At 39.7% G+C, this 19,052-nt stretch overlaps 1 protein-coding gene across 2 annotated transcripts in view; it reads left to right on the top strand.

Moving 5' to 3' along the window:
* LOC147747316 (cytochrome P450 2J2-like) overlaps window positions 1-18,830 on the top strand; it is a 417,724-nt gene extending 398,894 nt beyond the window's left edge. For both annotated transcript variants that reach the window (XM_086953140.1, XM_086953132.1), the window contains 2 exons: window positions 15,003-15,141; window positions 17,785-18,830. In XM_086953140.1, the coding sequence (XP_086809266.1) occupies window positions 15,003-15,141; window positions 17,785-17,966 (321 nt within the window). In that variant the 3' untranslated portion in view covers window positions 17,967-18,830. The remainder of the gene's footprint in view (window positions 1-15,002; window positions 15,142-17,784) is intronic.
* Window positions 18,831-19,052: the final 222 nt, after the last annotated feature.

Here is a 19,052-nt window from a genome sequence, read left to right as displayed (position 1 = left end):
ACTACCTTTAGTAGGGAAGAAAAGAAAATCAGGGCCATCCTCAACAAAAATTGGCCAATAGTTTTAAGTGACCATATTCTCAATTCAGTATTACCTCCCGCTTCTTTAGTGACCTTTAGGAGAGCAAAAACTATGGGTAGCTACTTAGATACTGCTGCTCCTGAACTAAAAACTAAAGCAGCCTGGCTACGACCCTCTAGAGGGTTTTTTAAATGCTCCAGCTGTCGGGCATGCAAATTTGGCATGTCCACTACCCACTACACGACCCCATTCAGTTCTGAAGACAAACCTATACTGGGTAACTACTCATGCAAAACTGACTATGCCGTGTACGTTTTGGTATGTACCTGCGGACTTCGGTACGTGGGGAGTACCAAACTCCAGGTACACATGCGCATATTACAGCACCTACGAGCCATACTCCATAACGATCCGGCCTACCCGGTCGCTAGGCATTTCAATCACACCCACAGAAGAGATTTGTCTTGCTTTTCTTATTTTGTAATTGGCTCCGTACCTTTGTCCAGGAAAGGTGGCAATAGAGAGTTATTACTAAGGAAGTTGGAATCGAGATTTTTACTAGAGTTGGATAGCCGTTGGCCCAACGGGCTTAACAATATTGAAGAAATGCACCACTTTCTAGAATAATATTCCACCCTACATTTCTCTTCCAGCTTATAGTAACATCTTTGTAAGTTCATAGACATCTCAAGTTAGGTTCCCTATTTGTGATGTCTAGATATGTGTGCCCATTCCTTACCCAGTTATTCATTCATTTGTCTGTTAGATCACAAATTCTACATAAGTTAGGTTCCCTATTTATGTACTGATTAATCTGAATTTGTTTCTATCTCTGCCGTGTTGTAAATTTGGAGTATTCAAATTCTGTGTATAGATGTTAGCGCATTGACTTTTGCACTTTGTTAAGTACTTTATGTATCTACTATTTGCACATTTGCGCGACCTAACCACGTATTTATGACAATTTGATCTGTCCAATTTGATTGTATATATTGATATATTTGCTTATATTTGTAAATTTTGATACCCGTTTTTTAACACATTTTTAACACTTTTTCTACACTTTTGATACTACTTTTACCATTTATGACATCGATTGCCTATATGTATTTATGACCTATTTTAATTCAGGGCTCTGAATTTAGTTATATTTGCTGATTTGGCTTCCATTGTCTGGTGGTTTCGTGGCTCAATTTGTACTTCCATAGATGATTATTATGTTTTCGTCGCAATCAATATTTTTGCACTTTTTTGTCACATATGCACTTTATTATGGTCTACTTGCTGCTAAGATAACATTGCTATATTTTGCACACTTACGCTATGGTTCTGATGTTTTTGCACTTAGTAGATCCCGATCTCTATACAAGTAACATCTATGTACACACAATGTGTTATTTATGCAATGATAATAGTGAGAGATCTAGTAAATATGTGGATTTAACCAGTCATCTAGTGCATTTTAAAAACGTTGTTAAACAATCCAGGATTTAACCTGACATCTGCCCCCTTGTTTTAAGTGTGCTTAGAAAGAATTTACTATGCAGCGACAGTCTTTCTTCACTAGTATTAATCACGTGATATGGGACGTTACCACCAGGGGGTGGTAACTTACACAGGTGCACTGCATTTAAAAATGGCTTGTGATTGTTTTATTCTTGCACTGCAGCGTGAGCAAGGGCATCCGTGCTCGAAACGCGTCGCTGGTATATGGCTTGTGAACTGCAATAAACAATATTTGCTTGCTAGATTGGTGGTCCGTTCTTCCTTCCTGTGGTTGGCGTGGAGGCTTTGACCGCGTACGCAGAGCTGGAGAGAGGGAATCCTGTGCTCTCATATATATATATATATATATATATTCACTGAAAAAACCATAGGTTTCACAGCAGTTATAGTTAGGAATTAGCATTTAAAAAACCTATTAAATTCACTGAAAAAAACCATAGGTTTCACACCAGTTATAGTTAGGAATTTGCATTTAAAAAAACTATTAAATTCACTGGAAAAACCATAGGTTTCACGCCAGTTATAGTTAGCTGGAAATTTTACTGACATAAAACCATTGAAATTCCCACGTTATAGTTAGTTGGACTCACTATAACTTACGTGCCTGCAATGCACTGCTGATGACGTCACATATTACACCACTCATGACATGGTCAGTGACATCACTCATGACATCACTGTATATGATATGATATCACAATATATATTACCTACTGGCGACTGCCAGTAGGTAATATATATATATATATATATATATATATATATATATATATATATATATATATATATATATATATATATATATATATATATATATATATATATATATTTTTTTATTATTATTTTTTTTGGGCTAACATGCATTTGCACTTTACAATATGTCTGCCACTATTTTAACATATTGTTGGCTTAGTCCTCTTTCTATAACCGTTGAGAGGTGGAGATAAAATGGCGAGTTTTGTTATGCACATTGACACTGAGGAAGCCGTTTCACGGCGAAACGCGCTTGTCTTTGATGGGGTAACGGGGGTCTGTCAATAAATCACACAATCTTCAGCTTCGAGTGCCGTCTGCTTTCTTTGGATACAAGCGAGCGTGCAGCAGTATTACGCGGTTCACCACCGCGAGACGCCAGCACCCGGGACGTGGGCGGAGCGACGGCGGTGACCGTCCAGTGCAGCAAGCTAATTTGGCCGTTTGCCCCGAGGGAAAAAGAATCCATTACGGTGCCCGTATAGCGGAACCTGAAAGGACAAAGGAATTACGGAGGAACCTGTTTGCAGCCTGCCTAACCCGTGAGACCGCGGAGTGCCGTCGGCTGACGCGGACGTGCGGAGAGGGTAAGAGCCGCTTGCACCAGTACCCGGAAAAACATGTTTTTATAATTACTTTCCCTCTGTCCCGTTGTAAGCCCACTTGACAGACCCCCACACAACTTTAGTAACCCCGCTCTAAGAAATCGCTGACTTCAAAACACAGCGGTCAACGCTAGTGCCACGGACTCCCTTGACATCATGTCCCTGATTGTGGATAGGGAAAGAGAGGCGGATGATGTTTTTAAGAGCCTGAATACCGTGACAAAAAGACCAGAGACTCTAACATTGCCCCAAGCACCATTGAACAATTTACAAACCCTATTCCACCAGCTTGAGAAAATTCAAGAACGCGAGATAAGGAAGTGGTGGGAGGCTACATCGCTGCAAAGATATGTGGACTGTAATAGAGTCCCCAGAGTCTTACGCATCTTCACCATTCCTTCATACGAGAATCCAGATCCCCAGTTGCTGAAAGACTGGGCAGCATATACAGCTGATTCGAGTAAGGGCATGTTACTACTGCTCATAAAATATGCATGGAGCGATAGGGACAAAGCCCTCAATGAGATTCAGAAATTAGAAGACCTAATCGCAAAAGAAAAAGACACGAAGAATATTGAAGAATTACGCGCAACAATGCAAAAACGATTGAAAGAGTATGAGAACGGAATCAAGAAAAGGAAGCAAACGAAGTTCCAGAGGGACGAGCAAGATTACTTAACGGACAGAATACTTACTTTTGCGAAGAAATTCGACGCAACAAGGAAAAGGCTGGCTCAAGGAACCCAACGGGTGAATGCATATGTCACCTCAGAATCGGAAGTCTAGGCATCAGAAGACGAGTCGACCAGAACAAGTGGGAGACAGAACACGGGACCCATTCCAGCCGAGCCTTTTTTAGACGAATTTCAAGTCATGCAGGAGACATGACAACGTCCCCCACCCCAGAAGGCGAAAAAATCCACAAAAAAAGGAGGAAAACCAGACGGGGCAGAAGGGGCCGCACAAGATACAGCACCCATGGTGACCCGAAGCCGGGGCAGGAGGGGGAGACGTTAAAACAAGAGAACACCATAATAAACCTCTCTCAGAGAAAACTCACGATCCATGAAGAACGAGTACTGAGTAGAGAGATGACTTTCTGCCCAACAGCCAAATTTGACCCCGTAGAAACTAGAATTGACATCTTCAAGTTTGTACGAAAATTAAAACTGGACAAAATCTTTGCTAATCGCCCCCCACCAGATTCAGCAACAAGCACTGGTTCAACCAATGGAACAACAAATAATCTCATTGATGAAGACCTGCCCCTCCTTCAGATCACACACTCCCTGGCGGGCATGGAAGATTTGCCTAGCTCAAGTGAAGTACTTAGGAGGGAAGAGATCGCACAAAAAAGAGATCCGAGCAACCTTAAAAAGAAATCTAGATTCCTACCGCATGTAACCCACGACGCCATTGATGTCTTCAATGATGCGATTTTACAAGATCTGGACAAACTCGCTGCCAAAAAAGTGGAAATTTCTAGAAATAATTCCAACATCCCTAGCATGGAATGGCAAGCCATAAAATCGCTGAAGGAAGATAACTTGATAGAGATCAAACCCTCGGACAAGGGAGGGAACATAGTTATCTTTGACAAAGATCAATATAAACTAGAGGCACTTAGACAACTGGAAGATAGAGACTGCTATGAGGTGATCAACAAAAATGACTTTGAGAAATGTGTCTCGGAATATCATGGACTATTGAAAATGTGGCTAGATGAGGGCATGCTGAGTAAAAATGAACATGAATATCTGCACTGCGAACATCCGATTATTCCCACATTTTACCACCTGCCGAAGGTGCATAAAGATATCAAGCACCCACCAGGGAGACCAATCGTCTCATCGATAGGCAGTCTCTTGGAAGCAACCTCTAGATTCATCGATAACTATTTATCTCCATATGTCAAAGATCTTCCCTCTTTTGTAAGAGACACTCAAGACTTCCTAAGGATAATTGATGGGATACATTGGGACAACGACATGCTATTCATCACTCTAGATGTCGCAAATTTGTACACGTCCATAGGGCATCAAGATGGACTCCAAGCTATTGATTGGTTCTTGAAAATCTCGCGCCAGGATACTATCATTTTAGTAACAGAGCGCGCTACAAAAGCCTCTATAATAATAATAAAAAGAAAAACATGCAATTTCACCAACATAATCGCATGTTATTGAAAATGACTGAATTCTGTCTCTATAACAATATCTTTTTGTTCTCAGGTACATTATATCGCCAAATCAGGGGGACCGCCATGGGCACGTGCTTTGACCCCAGCTACCCGAACCTTTTCGTGGGTTGGTGGGAGAAGCACGTGGCCTGGGGGGGGACCAATGAACATTGTCTAGACCATATTATGGTCTGGACAAGATACATAGACGACTTGTTTGTCGTGTGGCGGGGTGACAGACCCTCGGCTGAGAGGTTTGTGACAACACTAAACGACAACAGTCTTAACCTGAGATTCACCAGCGAAATAAGTGAGAAGTCAGTCCACTATCTAGATCTTGAGGTGTTTGCGGCAGGAGGCAGTATTCAAACCAAACTCTACCGCAAACCGACGGCAGGAAATGCCGTCTTACACGCTGCCAGTCACCATCCCAAATCAATGGTGAAAAACATCCCTTATGGTGAACTGTTACGCATCAAACGGAATTGCTCTGAACATAGCGATTTCCTACAGGCGCAAGAAGCAGCGGTATCTAGATTTCAAGAACGGGGCTATTCTAAAACATCTTTACTAGTAGCCTCCAAAAAAGTGGAACAGAAAAACAGAAAAGATCTCCTGGTAAGCAAAAACCAAAACAAAGCTGTAGAGACAGAACCTGTAACAAGAATGATAACAACCTATAATATGAGGTCAAAAGAGCTGGTCCAAATCTTCAATAAAAATTGGCATATTCTGACTACAGATAACATCTTAAAGAACAGAATATCGCCCAGACCATTAATCATGTACAGGCGTTGTCAATCAATAGGTGACCACCTCACTAGGAGTCATTACACTGACCCCCCAAAACCGCCCAGATCAAAACCCATACATGGTTTTTTCCCCTGCATGCATTGCAAGGCATGCAAATATAGCCAGAAGAAGACCAAATATGAGGGTAGGCCAAACGATCCTCGACCAACAAGAAATATTACCAAGTTCCTGAATTGTAATTCGGAATTTGTTATATATTGTCTTGTCTGTCCGTGCTCCAAGAGGTATGTTGGTAGTACCATCAATCCAGCGAAGAAGCGCATCTTGGAGCACATGCGTGCCATCACCAACAGGGATAAAAACTATCCGGTGGCACGCCATTTCGAGACCCACCACAATAGTAACAGAGATCTACTGTCTTTCTACCTGATAGATCAATTGGGAAGGCAGGAAAGAGGTGGGGATAAGATCAGAACCCTCAGGGCTATGGAGTCAAGATACATCATCGACCTTCAAACCATGAAGCCGATAGGTCTTAATAATGATGAAGAACTCTGGGTACATCTGGATTGAATAATAAGGGGTTATCTGTAAAAGAATAGATTAGTAACATCTGAAACTGTAATAAGGTAACATCATCTGCTGTACTCTCCCCTACACGCAATGTTCATAGCATTATGAAATCTGTACATTTACATCAGGGAGTCTCATGCCCATACAGGGCTAGACGTACAAAAACAAAAACAAAAAATGCCCATCCAGGGCGTTATTAAGTAAATTGACTTACACAACATATATGCAAATAACACGAGAGAGAGACCAAATATACACGGTGCATATTAAAAGAATGTTGCTAACATGAAGGGCGGAGTATATATATAACTGCCAATAGTTGAATATGTAGTACTTCGTGTAGATTGTTTGCAGAAGACTCGCATTGCTACCAACTTGTGATATTCCAACATTTGAATGCATTTAAGGTTACATTTGCACTGTGCGTATATGTGTATATATATGAATTTATTCGGTCACATGTTTACACTCTCTTGTATTTGAGTAAGTCATCAAATACTTAAATGAATTACGTAGGGAGTTCTTCCCTTGTTGTTTTTAAATGCACGAGCACTTTATCAATTGCTATTTTCTCCCGTGTTTTATGGTGAACTAACATGCATTTGCACTTTACAATATGTCTGCCACTATTTTAACATATTGTTGGCTTAGTCCTCTTTCTATAACCGTTGAGAGGTGGAGATAAAATGGCGAGTTTTGTTATGCACATTGACACTGAGGAAGCCGTTTCACGGCGAAACGCGTTTGTCTTTGATGGGGTAACGGGGGTCTGTCAATAAATCACACAATCTTCAGCTTCGAGTGCCGTCTGCTTTCTTTGGATACAAGCGAGCGTGCAGCAATATATATATATATATATATATATATATATATATATATATATATATATATATATATATATATATATATATATATATATGAAGAAAGGTTCCTCCCCAGCCTGCTCTGCGCTCGCAGACACCGCCTCCACGCCAACAAGGAAGAGGACCGGACCAGCAAATTCAGCAAAGATGGTATTTTTATTTACAGATTAAAACAGAACCAGCGACGCGTTTCGGGCGGGAAGCCCTTGATCACGCTGCAACATGTTTGTAATCAATTATGCTTTTTTATAAGTGTATGCAGTGAAATAGACGCCACCCCCTGGTGACGCCCACCATGATCATGTGATTAATACTAAACAGTAACAACGCACTACCGCTGATACATAGTTGCCATTGCTGAATGAACATACAAGAATTCTTAACTGGTTAAATCCAGGAAACCATCAACATATATTCAATTACTAAAATATTATAGTACAATCCTTCAATGTTGAATTTCAGATAAAAAGATATATATCTGTTATGTGCAAAAAAGCAATCTAATACATTTAGCAGCAAGACTGTAAAGTGCGTGTACATAAAAGTGCATAAGTGATAAAAAATTGTGATAAAGTGCAAGAATTAGCGGAAACATATGGAACTACCACTGAAACAGTTATCAACAGTTAGGCATCATTTCTCAATGTTTAAATACAAGTTTTCATCATCCTAATCCATAATTATTTCTATTTGAAAGGTCAAATAGAAAAGGAAGAACCATTATTTCAAGAAGCTAAAAATAACAGTATGTATAAAAAGATTCATAATTCATATATATACATACCTACACACACCTCCACTCTCTTACCCACCACCCCAGATACCTAGCCCATTATATCAAAAGTGAATATTTCAATGGATTACGAATCCCTATGTGCTAGTAAAGAACAATGCAAAACAACACAAATGACACTGACTATGCACACACCCAACTTAAAAACCCTCACATACATATTTACAATGTGCAAATCTGTGAGATTCCATATATACACGTCCATGTGCAACACTAAGCCCCAGGTCAAAACAATATCAATATCAAAATTCTATACATGATTATCCACATAATAGTGAAATCACTGTACAATTAAAAGATAATACATATTGACTATCATTAAAATGTTGTACGTGATATGTGAATAGGACTGTATGAAAATTATGTATACATAATGATGCCTAGTGCCTAAAAATTGCCAGGTAAAGTGCATAAATGATGTCCCTGTGGGTGAGAATCGATGTGAATTTCACCAGTTGTAATTACAGAATAAGGGACATATATACGGGACTTCTAATAGGGAACCTAACTAGAAGAGCCCGAAATTAGAACACAGATATAGATAGAATCAGAAGCTGGCAAGGCCTAATAAATCTACAAAAAGTGATGCATCTCCTCAATATTATTGAGCCCGTTAGGCCAACGGCTATCGAGCTCCAATATATATTTAGATTCCATTTTTCTGAGTTGAGCCTCACGATCACCTCCTCGTCTAGATAATGGAACTGCCCCTATCACAAAATAGCTTAAACAACTTAGATCTTTGTTGTGCACTCGTTTAAAGTGACGGGCGACAGGGTAAGCGGGGTCACTATGCAAAATAGCCCTGAGATGCTGCAAAATTCGGGCGTGCACCTGGAGCTTAGTGCTTCCAACATATCTAAGCCCACAGGTGCACGTCAGAACGTATACAGCATGATCAGTCTTGCAGTTGTAGTTGCCATTGATGGTTTTGGCAACTTTACTGAACGGGGTGTTGTACTGGGTGGTAGTGACCCCAAACTTACAAGCCCTACAACTGGAGCATTTAAAGAAACCTCTGGACGGGCGAAGCCATGGGATTTTGGATTTTAATTCAGGTGCTGCTTTGTCCAGATGGTTGCCCATGGTTCTGGCTCGTCTGAACGTCACTGTAGGAGAAGAGGGCAACCTAGTGTTGAGAATGTGGTCGCTCATGATAATCGGCCAGTGTTTGTTCAGAATTGCCCTAATTTTTCTGTCTTCTCTACTAAAAGTGGTGATCAGACGTGGGCACTCCAGTTGGGGTGTAGTAGTGGGAGGAGGTTCAATTTCCAAAAGGGAGTCAGGGAAGAGACTCTCCCTAGATCTAGACAGGGATTTGTTTACTGCTGTATTTAATATCCGCTCGGAGTAACCTCTAGCCCTCAATCTGGCCAAGAGTTCTTCCAAGCAGGCATCAAAATCCGAAGGAGAGCTGCAAATTCTCTTTAATCTGAGGATTTCCCCATAGGGGATTCCCGAGATTGTGTGTCTAGGATGCATGCTGGAGGCATGCAATGTGGCGTTGCCAGCCGTCTGTTTTCTGTGGAGGGTGGTGTTAACTATTCCATTAGAGACATACACCTCCACATCCAAAAATTGGATACGATTTTCACTGATGTTAGCCGTAAAGTGAAGATTAAGCGAATTATCGTTGATGTCATCAATAAATCGCAAAGCTTCCTGTTTGCTACCCTTCCAGATGATGAAGATATCATCTATGTATCTTAAGAAGTATCTAACGTGATTGTCCATCCATGTCCTGTGGCGCACATTGAGGACCTGCTCCTCCCACCAGCCAACGTGCAAGCACGCATAGCTGGGAGAGAAGCAGGCCCCCATCGCCACGCCCCTTAGTTGCTTATAAATTTCCTTTCCAAATGAAAAGAAATTGTTGTTGAGGCACCATTTTATTAACCCCACAATCACCTTATTGTGTTCATAGTAATGGATGGGTCTACTGGAAAGGTAGTGTTGTACAGCTGCTAACCCCTTGTCGTGATCTATGCTGGTATACAGCGATTCCACGTCAAGCGAAATTAAAAGCATATCATTTTCCCATTCAAGTGTAGATATTTTAGATATAAAATCACTAGTGTCTCGAGTGAAACTGGGAAGTTGCTTGACAAAGTCTTGTAAAAAGTAATCAATATATTCTCCCGCTTTCTCTCCTGCACTTCCAATGGCTGAGACTATCGGCCTGCCTGGTATTGGTTGTATGGATTTGTGCACTTTAGGGATGAGATAAAGAGAGGGAAGAATTGGAAAGTTCACATACATGTATTTGTGTTCTTCTGACGAGATGAGACCTTCCCTCTTCCATTGATTTAAAGACTTGTGTAAACTGGATATCGCTTTGTCGTATTCTTTTTGGGTGCTTTTTATATAGCAAGCCGGGTCTTCTAGTTGGCGTTTGGCTTCATTGATGTAATCTGTTTTAGGCCAAAGTACCAAATTGCCCCCCTTGTCCGACCTTTTGATCACTATGTCCGGGTTACCTTCAAGTTTTTTCATTAGTTTATTGTAAGCCATCCTGGTGTATGTCTCTTTTTTACCACGTTTATTGTTGGTTTCTGTGTACAGTTTTTTAATGTCATTTGTGACGCAATCGTGAAAGATGTCGATCACGTCCCTTGGCATTAGTGGTATGAATTTAGATTTGCTAGTAAAAGGACTCAACCCTGCCCCTTTAGGAAGAATAGGAATATGTCTAAGACGATCTTGAGTAGAGATTTCTGCTTCAGGTTCTAAGTCGTCATTTGTATTCAGTAAGTCATTGGCATCAAGGAAAACATGTGTATCAGACGCCCTTAATGAAATACTATCATTTTCTCTCACAATTTCATCTTGGGCATCTGAATCCTTAGCTTTTTGTAAGGCAAAGTGCTTCTTTAGTTTAAGTTTCCTTATAAAGCAGAAGACATCTACTCTAGTGGTAGTGTAATCAAATTGTTGAATTGGAGAAAAATTTAAACCCAATGAAAGTAATTGCTCTTCCGCTTTATCAAGGACCACGTTTGAGAGATTGATGATGGTATTGTTTTTCATCGTCGTCTCCCCCATGTTTTTTTCTTTTTCTTTTGCTGAAGTTGTTCCCCGGCTTTGTTTCCTTGTGCGTCGTCGTTCTTTCCTCCGTTTATTCCTCCTTTGTTTGGTTGTGAGTTGTTCTGCCATGATCTCAGAGTTTGGAGCCTCTCGTCTACCACAAAATCCATTTCTTGCTGGATATTCAATGTTTCCAGTCCATTTAAGTTTAAATCACTATTGGTGGAGCCAGACGATAGTGATTCCATGCTGGACGCACTTGTTATTAAAGAGTCCGTAGACTGCATCATTCCGTTAGTATTGGTAGCATTAGATGTGGTAGGGCCAGAGCTGCCTGCTGGCAAGGTGCTGTTGGGATTGGAAGTAGAAGCATTCTTCTTTTTGGTATAGGCTTGTCTTTTAGCCGAGTTGTACTTCTTGGAAAAGGTAAAAATCCTCCCCAATCGATAATCATCTGCATCACGAGCAAATTTTGTAGCCTTGCGAGTTTTTATTTTTTCTTCGTGTTTACGCAATTGCTCATTCATGTTGTCTGTAAGTTTTTTGGTTTCTACGGCATTTTGACAGGCGTCAATTTCTAATTCCAAAGCTTTGATTTTTTCTAGCAGTTTGGCTCGGTCACTGGCGGCATACTTGATTAGTATACATACTAAATTCATCGATGCAGCCAGGTTACTCTCGCCCCACTCTTGAAGCATGGCTGGGTCTGGATTATCGAAGCTGGGAGCCAGTAAAATCCTGAGTCCTCGTGGTACACGCCCCACTTCCTCGTATTTACTAAGGGATTTATGCTCCCACCACTTAGTGCATTCCGCTTTGCGCAATTTGACTAGTTCTTTAAACAACTGCTTTAAATCTTTCGTTTGTGATATTGTTTACCTGCAGTTTCAAACCTGGGATTTCTGAAAAGAGGTTCAACTGTGACGGAGACAAAGGACAGTGCCCGTACTCCCCCGTCAAGTCAGGGTTGCCTTTGAGCAAAAACCAGTTGCTGGGAGAGGTTTTTGAGGCGGTCCGAGGTTGCTCCCAAAAATCTTGGATAACTTCAACTTCACCAGAAATCTCTCGGACTCTTAGAAGCGGGTCCTGCCGCACGCTCCTGGTCTGCGTGCTAAAACATGAAAACAAACGGCAAATTCTTTTACAAGCAACCAAAAGGACACAGCGACAATTGCCAGAAAGACCGTTTACTGACAGTAAAACACCAGGCATAATGCATTTCGACACTTAGGTCTTCTTCAGATGCCTATGGAGTCGGAAATGGGTTCCACCCTCACTTATACCTCCTTGGCTCCTCCCATTTTTGTGGAGTACAGCTAGCCCCAGTCAAGAAAGCATAGTCTCTCTTTCTGTAGTCCGATGTACTGGACTACACCTCCCAGAAGTCCAAAGGTGAATTCTGACTTCGATGGTCCTCTGATGGCTTGATATTGCTGCTGTGAATGCCTTGTAGAGGTCAGTGCTGTTTTCTCAAATTTTCGCCAGATACGATGAAAAGCCGGCCTCTCTCGCGTCCCCAGACGCTTCGCCTCAATAACTGCTCCCAACCGGGTCACATAGACAAAGGACAGCGCCCGTACTCCCCTGTCAAATCCATGTTGCCTTTGAGAAAAAAACACTTGCTGGTAGGTCTTTTTCGAGGCGGTCCGAAGTTGCTCCCAATACCTTGGATAACTTCAACTTCACCAGAAATCTCTCGGACTCTTAGAAGCGGGTCCTTCCGCACGCTCAATGTCTGCGTGCTAACACATGAAAACAAATGGCAACTTCTTTTACAAGCAACCAAAAGGATACAGCGGGGATTGCCAGAAAGACCGTTTACTGACAGTAAAACACCAGGCATAATGCATTTCGACACTTAGGTCTTCTTCAGATGCCTATGAGTCGGAAATGGGTTCCACCCTCACTTATAGCTCCTTGGCTCCTCCCATTTTCGTGGAGTACAGCTGGCCCCAGTCAAGAAAGCATAGTCTCTCTTTCTGTAGTCCGATGTACTGGACTACACCTCCCAGAAGTCCAAAGGTGAATTCTGACTTCAATGGGGCTCTGATGGCTTGATATTGCTGCTGTGAATGCCTTGTAGAGGTGGGTGCTGTTTTCCCAAATTTTCGCCAGATACGATGAAAAGCCGGTCTCTTCCGCGTCCCCAGACGCTTCGCCTCAATAACTGCTCCCAACCAGGTCACGGTGTGTGTGTGTGTGTGCTTTCTATTTATCTGCCCGTCGTCATGCATCAAATCGAGCGGCGCGTCCTTGTGTACGGACTAAGCAATGTACGTAATTTCACCACAAACACCTGGTAAAACCGGACGGAAGACAATGCTTATCAGAAAGCTGATTAGGATTCCTTTATTGGCATGCTATCCTGAAGCGTTTCGGCTGACCTGCAGCCTTGTTCATGGATAAAGAAGCGCCATTTTGTTATTATTTTCTAAACTGGTTGCTACAAGACGTGTCATCATGAGTGAAAACAGACTACATGATTGCTCGCAACAATTCGCCATTGCATGGATTTCATATTATATGTCCATCAAATTAAGTAATTTCATTTACCGAAAAATTAATAGCATAGTACATTCTAAAGTGACCATGGGTTGAATTAGACACATAATTTAACAGTAATAAATTGCACGGCGGCTGTATTATTCATAGTGCTGAGTGCAAATCCTCTATTAAAACATTATCTAGCTTATCATTATTACATCATTATAAAAATAGGCACTACGCATTTAGCACTAACCTATGCAGCCCCAGCGGGCTTACCCAATTGAAAATATTTGCCAGATATGTCATTGCTACGTGTTACAAGAACAAGCCCGAGTGAAGACAGACTACCTAACTGCTCACAATAATTCACCATAGCATGAATTACATATTATATGTACATCAAATAAAATAATTTTATTTTCAGAAAAACTCATAGCACAGTAAACCATTCTAAATTGGCCATAGGTTGCATTGAACACATAACAATACTAAATTGCACCACAGCGGCTGTATAATTCATATTGCTAAGTGCAAATATTAAAACATTATCTTACTCATCATATTCACATTATTGTGAAACTAGGCATTATGCAATTAACGCTAACCTATACAGCCCAAGTGGGCTTAATAAATGCAGCATATTTATCGAATATGTCATTGCTACGTGTTAAAAAATCAAGCCTGAGTGGGCAGGCACCTCTGGTGCTAACTTTCTTTGTAGTGTCTTTACTAATAAGTGATAATATGTAAAGTGCAAATTGTGAAAACAAATATCATAAAATACAATGAAAAACAACCAAAACCAACTTCAATTGTTTGGGAGGAGTCACAATTTCAGTTTGCCTAGTGTTGATGTAAAACAGACTTCCGTTAGATGGGAAATGTCACTGTATACATTTCACAGATGTATGTGCAAATCTTCATCAATATTGAGGTCCCTTGGATCTTTGCATTCATCTCTATTTTGTATTTGCATTTGAGTTGTCTCAGCTGTTTCTCTCTCTCTAGCTCCTCCTCCAAAATTTACAGCAATTGCATCCACCACATAATACGTTAAACCTGACACTACACTTCCATGTACTTCTTCAAAGTGCTGAGTTACCAGGTATGCTCTGTCCCAGTTTCTAATGGTTCTTAGGTGCTGGAGACAACCCAAACAACCCACTCCTTTCCTGAAGACCTCAGGAAACGTTTCCACTCATACATTATCACAAGTTGCAATCATCCCTACTTTGGGGACATCTCTGACCCTCAACAGGGGAATCCTCATTAGTGAGATTATAAAGTGCGTAGCCTTTTCTTTCCTACCACTGTCAAACATTGTCAGAGATCTCCCCCTTTGTCTCTGTACTGAAGTTCCACAACAGAGAATTTTCATTAGATTTTCTCCAACTTGGAAGAGTAATTAAAGCCAGTATATTAATGCATGTCTGTTCAATCTTCAGGGAACTATTGTGATGGCAAATCAGGCATCGGTTCTGTACGATGAGAATGAGTGGAAAACCCCTGACATCTTTAACCCGGAACATTTCCTGGAAAATGGCAAATTTAAGAAGCCTGATGCTTTTCTGCCTTTCTTGATTGGTAAGATGGAAATCATTGGTTTATGTGCTGAGTGGTAAAACGTGTACTATTCTGTATATTCCATGCCCTGTATGTCTCAGAAGGGATCTGGAATGGTGAAAGAGAATGATGTAATACATGATGGGAGAGATTTGGTGTTAGAGGGAGGATGAAGCCTATACTGAGGTATCTGCTTTTGTTAAAACCTAAGGCCCTAGCATGAAAAAAACATATCTCCTACCTCAGTAGTTCCAGACTATACTGACTTCTAATTACAATACATACCTTCCCAATATTTTGGCAATACATTATTTCTGCAAAAACATCGATGACGATTTGTTAAGTACTTAATTACAGTGCGACACAATCAAAGTGAACTATGTATCATCAGTCACCACTAGGAACTAATGTTCAATGTGATAAAATCATATTCCAAAACACCTTTTGCAAAAATAATTTTTTCAAAACATAATTTACATTAACATAATTTTTCTATTTTCCATAAATTGCGACCTATTTTAACCTCTTTTTAACTCTTTTGCTGCTAAGCCTTTTCCTGCTAGAATGCTAAACCCTTGTTTTGCTATTTGGAGTACTTAAATGTTAACGCCTTCATAACTTTTCCACGTAAGGTATTTTCCCAAAATGTGTGTAATTTTTCCAGCAACCATGGGATGCTAAAGGTACCCAGGATTTTTGGATATATGTTGATGGAGCTGCATGAGAAAGCATATTTTTTTTCTAAAAATTTAATAAACAAAAGGTTTGGTCTACTATCATCCCCATCTACCCAGCTTTCCAAAGCAAGTACAGTTGCATGAAAAAACACATATTTACCACAGTTTCTGCATTTTATCCCAAAGGTAGTTCATTTTTCCGCTTTTTTTGGTTCCTACCTACTTGCAGTTTTTTTGGGTGGAAACAGGTGCAAAATCCATGGGTGAGCCCAGAAAGCTGTACATGCCCGAACAGAAAACAACATTTTGAATTTAGCAAGGGGTAGTTTTTGTAGCTTTCTCATGGTTTTCTCAAGGAAACTAACGATTCAAATATAAAAATAAGGAAAATGGATTAGGAAAAAAACAGCCCTTTGGGACAACATTTTTATCTGTAACTTCTTGTCACAGTGGCTAATTTACAAAATCAATACACTGTTACGTCTGACAGACCTTTTTGGTCCAGCTGATATACAATGTTTGTAGATTCTCTAAAAACACATGATACCCAGAACCAACAACTGAGCTGTACCTAAGAGTGATTTTATATTATGTACCGACGACATAGCAATTTACATGATGAAATGTAAAGAATGAAAAATGGGTGTGAAGGAAACAAATGTATTTCTGAACCGTACACAAGAAATTGTGATTAGGAACAGGGAATATTTGTGTACCTTTGAATTTGTGGTTATCCTTAATGTCATCAGATTCAGAGGGCATTTTGCAAAAAATCTGTCTTTCTTGCACACTGGCTTTGATTTGTAAAGTACAAATGTAGAGAAATTAAATTAGTAATAACTACTGTTGTGTATTCCTGCACGTCACCAGATAGAACCGTCACCCCACTTGTGTAGCAGGGCTTGGTGCCAATGACACAAAATGCAACTAGAAAACGTCATATTTCACCCAGCAAAATCAATGTTTTTGTTTGATTACAATGTAGGTGGCTGCAGATTCTAGGCCCTAACTCTGCGCTACTGAGAGAAACCTATTAATCCCAGACATTTTTGAAAACTAAACACCTGGGGGAGTCCAGAGTCGAGCGGCTTGCTTAGATGTCACAAAGATTTAGTACAGAGAAAAAAGTAGAGTTATAAGTAGCATATCTAAACATAACACTGAATTCCACCAGTTATATATAAACAACATAATATACCTACACAGCTTTGAGGTACTGCTTATGGCATCACATATTACTAAACTAATTATATCTGAAAACTATGGTGGTGCAAGTTATATTTGGGTCATTTACATACAACTGGTGAATTTCAGTGGGTTTTACGGCTTTAAAACTTTGTTTTTGCAGTGAATTTCAAAGGTTTTTCAATGCAAGTTAAAATTTTACCACGTTACTTATGTATAACTCCTCTTTAACCTTTGATTTTTTTTCAGTAAATTCATACGTATATACAAACATATGTTAATTTTAAAAAGTGTGTTTTTAGAACTAAATACAATTAGCCTAAATTCTCTTTTTTGTCAAAGTATGCTGTATTAAACCGATAAAATATGTTAAGTGATAACAAAGTTATTGTAAAAGATGTTTTTTTATAAATTATGTTATCACCTTCTACATCCTAGGCCTGATCCCAATGACCTTGGCACTTCCATGGTAGTGCCCTTCTTTAATATGTAGTTAGTGAAATTACACATGTTTCTTGAATGCCTGACTGTGGCTACTCTCCTACTTCATGCAATGCCTCTTTCAATTATGACTGTTCAGCTCACAAAGATTTAATGAGTGCATGCATTTCATAACAGTAACAGGGAATGAGACTATAAATAATTATATATGAAAATTAACACTGTATGGCAAGCAATGCAGGTGGTGATTATAGGAGCCGGATTATTGTAGTATATGTAAACAAAGTTGAATAAAGATGCCATGTCCATAGCAGCTCTTTTTCATCTTTCACTTAATTGTATTTTGTCTGCTTTGTTTTAGGAAGCCGTGTCTGTCTTGGAGAACAGTTGGCCAAAATGGAGCTCTTCCTCTACTTCACCACTCTTCTCCAAAAGTTCAGCTTTAAGGCACCCAAAGATGCCCAATTAAATGTTTCTAAAGTCACAGTTGGAATCACACTTTCTCCACTTCCTTACAAGATTTGTGCTATTCCTCGCTGCTAAAAGCCTTGAAATTAATCCATTCAATAATCTTTTTTTTAGTTTTTATGCTATTGCACCTGGATTCTAAGTGAAGATTACCATATTTCAACATGGCAGTTGTAATGATAGCAGAGCTGTACTCATCAATTTAGAGAGGTTAAAACATTTGTGTAAATCTAGCTTTCTTACTGTTTCTTAAGTCATACCTGAAAGTTTATAACCAGAAAAATACAATCAGAAAACAATATATGTAAACTGATTAGCCCTTACAATTTTAGTATATTAAAATCCAATTAATATGTATTTGACCAAATGAGTTATATGGTTTTTGTAACAACTGAGAAAATAGCAAAAAACTATTATAGAAATATTCCACTTAGTTAAGTTTTGGATACAAATATACATATCTCTTAATTTTGCAACCAGTGCTTCACCCAGCTAATAATACAATCAATCAAACTTATCTTTGAAGTGTATTTGATGAACTTCCTCCTTGCTCTCCAAACTTCACAATTTTCTGCTAGCTTCTCTGACTGGTAAAGTACAGGCGTTGTTCTTAAAAAAGAGCTATCACTTTCAGAAATATCAGTAGGCGACTTATAGCGCTTTTTTGTTGTGTGTGTGTATAAATATTAGTGAGCTAAGAATATAGTTTACGCACTAGAAAAGGAATAATGATGTGAACAAATACAGGCCACTAGCATACACACATGCTGCCTCTACTGCCCGCTGGTGTGTGGTACAGATAAACAAAATCTGGGCTTCAAAATAAATATTTTAAACAATGTAACTGAAATAGGTAAGTTATTTCGAAGACATCATGCAAGATATCTTGCAGCAGTTTCTACTGCCCTTCATTATTGTAATATCATTAAACACATCTTCTTCAAGTATCCTTTATAAAAAATATTTTCATTTATAGATTTTGAGCAAGTGTTTTGCTTCCATCTCAAATTTCCTCTTATCCAATTTTTAAGTGACACAACTGCCTTCTCTTGCATTGCATTTTTCTTGATGGACTGGTAGCTCTTGTCCAAAAGCTATACAATGTTCTCCTATGCTCTCCCACTCAAGGCACAATCATGGCTGTCATTTAGTGGTCAGCAG

Source organism: Lissotriton vulgaris, chromosome 1_1, assembly GCF_964263255.1.
Source record: "Lissotriton vulgaris chromosome 1_1, aLisVul1.2, whole genome shotgun sequence".
In the NCBI taxonomy this organism is placed as follows: domain Eukaryota; kingdom Metazoa; phylum Chordata; class Amphibia; order Caudata; family Salamandridae; genus Lissotriton; species Lissotriton vulgaris.
This window is presented reverse-complemented; position numbering and strand designations above follow the sequence as displayed.